Consider the following 9,058-nt stretch of genomic DNA (forward strand, 5'->3'; position numbering starts at 1 on the left):
CAGCTCAAAAGGTTAATTACAATATTTGCATTACGCCTGTTTTAATGCAGCAGTGTTCTTTGTTCCTGCTTCTAGCGGCCTGCAAAGATCACCGCAAAGCTCTGGAGGTGTCTCAACACTCCGAGGAGATGGGGCTGATTCTCGGCGTGTGCGCTGGAGGTCTGGTAGTCCTCATCCTCCTGCTGGGTGCCGTCATCATCATCATTAAGAAAGGGTAAACAGCTCCTGATAATCGCTCGCTACAAAACATGCCTCATTATGCACAATCACACCGAATCTCCCACATTGTTTTTTTTTTTTCCCGCCCCTTTATGTTTTTTTTTGGAACAGTTCAGTGATCAGTTTTTATACTTGCTGAACTTTTCGAAAAGGTCACGCTTGTTTGGGGGAAGACGCTGGACCAACAGCCAGCGCAGCGCGTTGTTTTCCTTCCCTTATGGCGCCGCAGAGGGACCAAACAACTCTCATCTGCGGTGCCTATCTGAGTGTGAAGTATTTAATTAAAGGCGGATGCAATTCAATTAGACACTTAATTACGCACACCAAGCACAGGCCTGACCCTCAAATGAGATGCTAATTGGGAGGGAAAAGGTGTGCTTTTAGAGATTATTAGCCAATGATCCCACAGGTTTGCAGAAAATCATCTGCACCCACGGCTCTGCAGTTATTTAGCCGTAGTCCTCCCCGAGTGAAAGTCTCAAATTGGGCTTAACCTGCCCGACTTAAATAAGACATATTGAAATCTAAAGAAGCTGACATGCCAAATGGGGAGTTAGTCAGAGTTCCACCGATCATTATTGAAATTGCTGACGCAGCGTTCAGGGTAATATTGAATAATGTTGATTGTGAGAGTCACCACTGCTCGGCACATTAGCCCGGGTTTCCTCTCCTAAGCCACCGTGAATTTCGCTCTTAGAGAATTGATTGCTAAATTTGCTGTGACAGGAAGCCACATGGTCTAGTCCTTGAAGTGTAACACTGAGACATATTCGATTGAAAGAAACGCACATTTTTCTGCCTCGCTGTGGTTTGGTCTGTCAGCACCTGCTTGATACGCTCGCATGTGTCATATGGCCGCCTGCACAGCCGAACCCATGAGAGGATGGTTCTCATTTTCGCTGTAATCAATGCATTCTGCCCTCAGCTGACATTGCTTTCATCTCACATCTCTTCTTTTTCTGGATTTCTTTTTTTTTTTCTCCTTCTCCTGCACTCTTGCCAGAAGGGACTACTACTCTTATTATCCGTAAGTGACTCCACCTCTTTGCTTTTCCATCGTTTTTGATCCATCATGCACATGCTCGTGCTCTGGCTGTCAGTCATAAATTGTAGACGAAAAACAATGAAGCACTTTTCTCACCAAATCTATCATTTCGCCACCTTTACCTTCACGTTGCTCCTACAACAATGTGTTTTCTCACTTTTTTTTTCTCTCTGTTACAATCTCACCCGTATGTCAACTATCCGTTTACAGGAAACCGGTGAACATGAATAAGACGCCCATTACGTACCGGCAGGAGAAGAGCCACATGGGCTCCATGGAGCGCAGTTTCACAGATCAGAGCACCCTACAGGAGGATGAAAGGATGGCTCTTTCCTTCATGGATGCGCATACTTGCGGCACGCGAAGTAAGACAAAAGCACCTGAGACTGCTCGCACGTGCACCGCACAGTGTACACAAGCTTAGCGTTGTTGCACAGTGACGCACGTCTCTCCTCACTTTGTAATCTTGCTGGCTGTCACTCATCCACTCCATAAATGTTTCAATCAGTTTCCAAGATAATCATCATCCTGTGTGAGAAATATTCCTCAGTGAGAGGACTGTCACCGCCTGCAGCTGTTGCACAAAGAATCTCACGAGAAAGCCTGAAAGTGGCAGAAGTGAAGAAACTTATTTGTATAGATTTAGATAAGATAAAGTTTATTGATCCTTACCTGGTAAATTTACATGTTACAGCAGCTGGATGCAGATAAAAGCAGGACAAGATTACAAAAGTACAAAGAGGCTAAAAATAAAGATATAATTAGTGTACAAGTTACAGTGAATTTACATATAGATATGTACATGAATGACATGATAAATATACAGATGTACAGTTATTGCAAGATGGATAGTGTACCCAGCACTTCTGTTGTTGCAGTCAAAACGTTGCTGAGAGAAAACACCAGTGTTAGCATGATGTTCTGGGACATGAAGAGCTGTAAGAGAACAGCGTTACATTCAATACATGATTTGTAATTCACTGCTTTCTAATATTGTCACAGAGGAGTAAAGACAAAGTTGTTTACTGTGAAGTTAGTACAGATCCTGATCTGTTTGATGTATACAAATGCAGACACCTTTGCTGAGACAAAGCATTTCAAACACAGACTGTACTGTATGTGTTAGTAACGACATACAAAGTGCCATCATGTGATCCAATATTATCCAATATTATCCAATATTATCGTGCAAGTGCTACAAAAGTTGGTTAGTATTTAACATCGTAGCCCTGTTCTCCAAACTCTCACTAAAGCTGCAACTGTGTGGTTCAGGTGACGCTCGCAGTTCGGTGAATGAGGCCAGCAGCCTGCTGGGAGGCTCCCCGAGGCACCAGTGTGGACGCAAAGGCTCGCCCTACCACACCGGACAGCTGCACCCGGCCGTGCGGGTGGCTGACCTCCTCCAGCACATCAACCAGATGAAGACCGCCGAGGGCTACGGCTTCAAACAGGAATACGAGGTGAAAGAGCGCCGTTACACTCTTTCCTTACACTCTGACATTATGAGACAGCACAGTAAGCTATTACTCTTCCACTCTGACAACATGAAATGAGCAGCGGTGCAAAGTATCGCTGCCGGTGCGCTGCTTTGGAGTGCTGTGGACAATTACAACAGAGGGCAGTATTATTTTAGCGAAAAGTGTAAAATGTCCATATTCGCAGCATGATTGTGTTCTCAAATAACCGGTTTAAATTCAGCAGCATGTAAATGTAATTGGTCCATTCGCTCCTAACATACAGCAAGTGAGAGAACCAAAGGCAAGGACGCCGAACTCTAGTGTTATACATAATTCAACATTGCAATTTGAGGCTTTTTCACCTTTTAGTTTAGTTTTTTTTGTGTTCTGTATTTTAGATTTTTATTGAATTTTCTAAGAGAGAGAGAAAAAAACCATTTTCATTACTCACAGAATTTCTGCGACACATTCAGGTGATCTGAGATGTGAGTTTGTATAATCCCCTCTCAACCTACATGTTACAGTATTTATAATTTGTAAATATTTCCAGGCAAGGTTGGACCACAGTGAAGCCGGCATCTGTCCATAGCAGGACACCTTACAGTCAAAGTGAAATTATTCATTTTGATGTCAAATTTTGATTTATAATGAAATGAAATGAATGAAATGAAAAATACTTTATTTATCCCAGAAGGGAAATTCAATCTTGTAAAAGCTCACTTTTTTTTAAAATCAATATAACATACATTCTATACAACAACAACAACCATCAGTCAGTCAGATTTGTTTTTTAAGGTGATGGCTGATGGCAGGAAGGAACTCCTGTATCTCTCCGTTCGACAGCGAAGCCCCCTCCCACTAAACACACTCTGTTGGTTCTTCACTGTGTTGTGGAGACGGTGAGAAGAATCCTCCATCATCTTCATCATCTTGTGCAGCATTCTTTTTTGAACAATCAGCTCCAGTGGTTCCAGAGTTATCCCCAGCACAGAACCAGCTTTCCCCATCAGCTTGTTTAGCTTCTTTAAGTCTCTGGTTCTGATGCTACTGCCCCAGCAGACGGCTGCAAAGCTGATTGCACTTTCCACAACAGACTTATAGAAGATCTGCAACATCTTGGTGCAGACACTGAATGATCTCAGCTTCCTTGAGAAGTAGAGTCTGCTCTGACCTTTCTTGTAGATGTAGTCAGTGTTGCATTTCCAGTCTAGTCTGTTGTCCAGCCGAACTCCAAGATATTTGTAATTTTCCACCACCTCCACCTCCTCTCCCAGGATGTAGACAGGACCATGATGCTTCTATAGTGGCTTCTTCTGGCTGGAAACAAACAAACAGGTGTCAAAAGATGAGGAGATATTATGTTTTAGATGTTAATGATACATTTGAATTGTTTTGATGTTTGTTTTTTACCTTTTTTACAAAAAAAAAAAAGAAAAATCCATGTTCAAGTTGTGGAGAAAATGCACCTTCTGTACCACTCCAGGTGGTCCAGGTAATATGTACCCTGTTCTACAGCATTCTAATACACTATACATCACTTATAAGTACATCCGGCCACATGGTGAGTTGCTATTTTGGTCTATTGTGGCGTGCAGCTGCTCAAACGCAGGGGCAAGACTATAAAGTCATATTCAAGTATGTCCAAGTTCCTGTGGCTGAAGTGCAAAGCAGAATCAGAAAGTGCAAGAAGCTCCACACAGAGAAAAACCTCAAATGGCACAGGAGGAAGACAAAAGTGACTCCTGCACTGACAAGAATGGCCGTGAGAGAGGCCAGGAGGAGTGCAAGCATCACCACTAAGGTCATCATGAGGAATCTGAGTTATTCTGGTAGCATCTCAAGATAGACATTGTCTGCATTGACGCTGGTCTCCACGGACCGAGAAAGACTCCACTTCTCAAAGACGGGCACACAAAAGCACACCTGAACAAAAAGCTTTTGGTCGACAGCGCTGTTGAAATGAGATGAAAATACACACAGAAATGTGGCTTTTGTTGAAAGAAAGAAAGGAGAAGTGTTAAACCCCAAAAACACAGTCCCCACGGTCAGACATGATGGTCGAAATGTGATGCTTTGAAGGTGTTTTACAGCCAATGTAGCCGACGACCCTGTAAACATAAACAGCTTTAGGAGAAAAGACATTAAGATTATGAAGGAAACCACATCAGTCAGCAGAAAAACCTGGGCAGCAAAGGACTTTGGGACCTCAAACATGCAAAGAGGTCAAGAAATATAAAACAATATCAACCTGTCCGACAGTATCTATCCATGTCTTTTTTTTATTCCATCAGTTTCCAACATTTGCCGTTTTGAATGACAGACCGTAGAATCTAAGGTCCAGCAGATTTAGTCCTCGTTTGTCCTGATTAAACTATTTCCTTTCATTTGAAGCTGATTATCGTCATACCAGCAGACAGCAGACAGCAGTTAGCATTGTGACGGGCAGCATTGTTTCATTTTCACACACAAAATGAGAAAGTTACCTCCACGTATGCGTCACCTATTGAATGTTTTGCATTTGTTTTTTGTACCAAGGTTGCCAGGGTTGTTTCACAATCTGAGTTCTCATCGTGAGAGAAATGCTTCCTGCATTTTCCATAGTGTTGTGCCATCAGTGAGGAGAAGTGTCATACTCAAACAGTTGTGACAGGAGTACTTTGGAGGTGTGGAGCACCATAGAAGTGTCATTGACATTGAGTCAAAGACACTCAAACATAAAGCAGCTCCGCCTGCTTTTGTCAATGATGCACAAGGTAACCGTCTGCATTGAAACTGTAGGTTGTGGTATGTGACTAATGGGTGCCTTTGCTTTTACCTGTGCACCACATAACTTAGCTGATGTATTAAACTGGAGACCTGCAGTTGACACATCAATACATCTTATAACACTAAACTGCATTTTCATTTACATTTTAAAAGAAATGCATGTAGAGACGGACATATCTGCTCACACAAAGGGCTGCAGTGTAGTCGGAAAAATCCTGAGCCGCAGAATCTGAGGCATTATTTAGTACCAGGACTTCAACCCAGTTTAGTGTTTACTTGCAGTTAGGTAACCACACGGTTAGATTTAGAAAAATATCATGTTGTGGTCGACACCGTCAAAGTGATAACTGCATGTTTGTCACTTTGTTAAACTCAGACACTAAAATTACTTGGTTAGGTGTTGGAAAACATTTTGGTTAAAATACGACACTTTCACAGTGTGTTTGAAGCTTCTGCTCCATTTTCTAGTTTCCAAAGTCGGGACGTTCCAGTGAATCTAATAAATAATTAGTTGGCTGAAAAGGAGCAACTCTAAATTGAAAAAATATCAAATTTAGAAATGTATTGGTAAAAAGTCAATAAATGCAGTTTTGTCGTATGGGAACGTTATTTTTGGGGGACAGGGCGGCCATCCATCCATCCACTGAACCATTTTAAAGCAACTTATCTGGGTTAAAGTCGCAGCAGACAGCTTCCTCTGAGGTTTGTCCAGGTGCTTCCACAGCAGCCGGAGGGTATCACCTCTTGGACATGTCCTAGTTCTACCCCGAAGCCTCCCTGAGCAGAAGTGGATGACCTTAATTGGCAGCACCGTTAGCACTGCAGGCCTCGCTCAAAGACACGGAGAGATTCTGGGTTTGTGTACTCGGCAGAAGAAGGAGCCTACGGTGTAAGAAACTGATGCCAAACCCCACATATAAGGAACTTTAAATATATTCAGGGCACGATTTCTTGTCTCACCCCGATGGTATCATGATGAAGTGCCTCACATAAGTTTGTTTGGTCTTCTTTGTTGGCTGTAAGTCAGCAGCGAGAAAGTTCATGTTCAGTTATTGCATGTTGTGGATAACTGGGAGCTTCAAGAGGCCATGTTAGTCAGAAAGGTTCTTGTGAGTGGTGTGGGAGGCCATCAGTCTGACATCACCGTCCTCACCACCCACTGAAATTAATTACCAAGGTTAAGAAGGCATCTGGATCGCACCAATGCTGTGCATATGAATAAATCATCCTCATTTGAGCCCAGAGAAGACCTCTGTCGTGACGGCGGGCCTGATGAGGTTAAATGCTTCCAGCTCTACCTCGTGAGTCGCCCTGTCCACTGCTAACAGATTGCAGCAACGAGTGGAAGGGGCAGTCTGGGAAGATGAAAAGCCACAGAGGGATAAATGTGTGAGACGAAAGCTCCTCTTCCCTCTAACCTCCAAATATCCATTCCCAGTAGCGATGTTTATCCCCGCCTGCAATATATGTTGCAATGCAAATGCACCATAATTTGCAGAAGACTGTGCTGCAAATCACTTACTTGGCAGATCACTGCTGCTTGGTTAGGCTAGGTTCCTTTCTTTTTTCTTTTTCTACTACAGAGGGTTAGGTCTTGATTGAACGGTGAGCACAGACATGCTTCTTATGCCGAACGCTGCTCCTGCCGTCTCTATCTGGCGGTGGCCATCTCCAGTCGTGTGATTCAGGCTACATAACGAAGGTCTCTGAACGTGTCTCCCCAGCGGAACGATTGCGGCTGAGAGTTGAGCTCACGCACCCTGGGGAGAAGTCCATCTCTGTCACCCGTGGCCTATGGCGTTCATGAAAAAAAAAAAAACAGAAAACATCTTTTGTCTGTGGTTCGTGGTTTCCCCCTCTGGAACTCTGCTTGTAGACTCATTAAACTGTCCCTCACGGGCAAAACACACTCCACTCTAAAAATCAATACACACCTCTTTGTGTATGTGTGTGTGTGTGTTTGTTTTTTTTCTTCTTTCCCCCTCTGTGGTAAGAGTATGTGTTTTGATGGAGTGTCTCTCTCTATTATGAAGGAAAATGATGAGGAGTATCATATTACACTCCCTTGGCAGGTATAGGTTTTTTATTTCCCTCAAGACTACATGTGTTCTGTAAAAACATTGATCAAGAATTTACAGTGAGTTGTAAAGGGACTTATATGTGTGGCAGCCGCTGTCATATTCCCACCGCAGAAAATTACGAGTAAACAACGGCGGAGCTTTACTGGAGAACTCAAAACTTTCATTATACCACTTTGCACCTTGAGGCTGAGGTTAGGAAGGATGATGGACTCATTGAAACACTGATTCAAAGTTTAGCCGCCGTGGGGGCTCACCGAATTACGGAGCTTATTTTTGAAGAACACCAGCTACCTCATGCAGCATTTTTGGTAGCATCTGTCCGGCTTGTTTATTCTCTCTGTTTTATTATTTGCCAAGAACATTGTGTTCTAGCAGTTATTTTGGACATCTCTGATTGGATTTTGACTGACTGTGGAGGGAAGGGCGGGCGGGGATTATGAATCTCATCACTGGAAAATTCATGATTCATAGGTACAAATTTTGATAAGAGTGGATGACAGGTTGGAGCGAGGTGGAATACCTGAGAGAAACCCGAGGACGGCAGTTGAATTGAACCGTTTCCGAGGACAAGCTAACAACGCACACGATGAGATCTGGCCAGATGTTGATAGAACGTAATGATACGATTTTTAAAAAGTGTCATTGGTTCACGACTGAACCGGTGTCATAATCTCATTTTACTCATTTTACATGATGCTCTTAACCAAACCACCCCACTGATCCCCGCCACTGAGGGTTTCTAATCAATCCTCCACCGTTCTGTGTTGTTTTTTCTTCCCATGCTGTTCTTCTTCTTCCTCGCTTCTCTCTCGAGGGCCGAGCCGAGGAGTGGTGGGAGAGAAACAAAGAGGGGTCTAGTGTCAAAAATATACAGGAAGGAGGAGGAGAAAGAAAAAAAAAAAGAAGGAAGAGGTGGACAGGGAGAGAAGTGATGAAGAGTAACTAGACTCAGAGAGGAACCCAGAGAGGGAGTGCTTGAAAAGAGGAGGAAGAAGTGAGGAGGAGGAGGAGGAGGAGGAGGAGGGTGTAATCCCAGGCAGGATTTTGCTGGTTCTTGGCTCTCTGCGGGGGGAAACTGCGTTGTAATCCTCTGCTCAGCATGCAGACTTGGGCAGAGTTTCACCAAATTCCTCTAGTGGCTGAGAACCGCTGGGGGTATTCTGGTATGGCTGTATATGTGTGTGTGTGTGTGTTTTGTTCGCAGATCTGAAGGGTCTGTTTGCAGGCTTAATTTGGCCCCAGGGTTGAATAATGACGACTTGTGAGAGTAAACGCTTGATAGTTCGTCCGTGCAGACAGGCGAGATGATGGGGAATGAGGAGCTGTGTTATAATTCGGCTGAGCAGACATCCAGGAGGCAGGTGGTCGACAGCTCCTCTGCCTTCAGCCTTATCTCACCGCTCTGAGACTACAAGCATTCAGCAAGCGAGGGAACAATAAGCACCAACATTATTTGATGTAGTTTTGTGGCAGTTTACATCCACATTTTA

The 9,058-nt window shown here is 43.6% G+C and overlaps 1 protein-coding gene across 2 annotated transcripts in view; it reads left to right on the forward strand.

The window, feature by feature from the left end:
* The window catches only part of LOC103360195 (receptor-type tyrosine-protein phosphatase U), a 209,611-nt gene that overhangs the window by 165,172 nt on the left and 35,381 nt on the right, over positions 1 to 9,058 (forward strand). Inside the window, exons 14-17 of one of the 2 annotated variants that reach the window (XM_008285875.1) lie at positions 76 to 214; positions 1,223 to 1,246; positions 1,475 to 1,629; positions 2,537 to 2,724. In XM_008285875.1, coding sequence (XP_008284097.1) covers positions 76 to 214; positions 1,223 to 1,246; positions 1,475 to 1,629; positions 2,537 to 2,724 — 506 coding nt within the window. The remainder of the gene's footprint in view (positions 1 to 75; positions 215 to 1,222; positions 1,247 to 1,474; positions 1,630 to 2,536; positions 2,725 to 9,058) is intronic. The other variant, XM_008285876.1, reaches the window with a different exon arrangement.

The sequence above is a fragment of the Stegastes partitus genome, unplaced genomic scaffold (assembly GCF_000690725.1).
Source record: "Stegastes partitus isolate 25-593 unplaced genomic scaffold, Stegastes_partitus-1.0.2 Scaffold420, whole genome shotgun sequence".
Classification (NCBI taxonomy): domain Eukaryota; kingdom Metazoa; phylum Chordata; class Actinopteri; family Pomacentridae; genus Stegastes; species Stegastes partitus.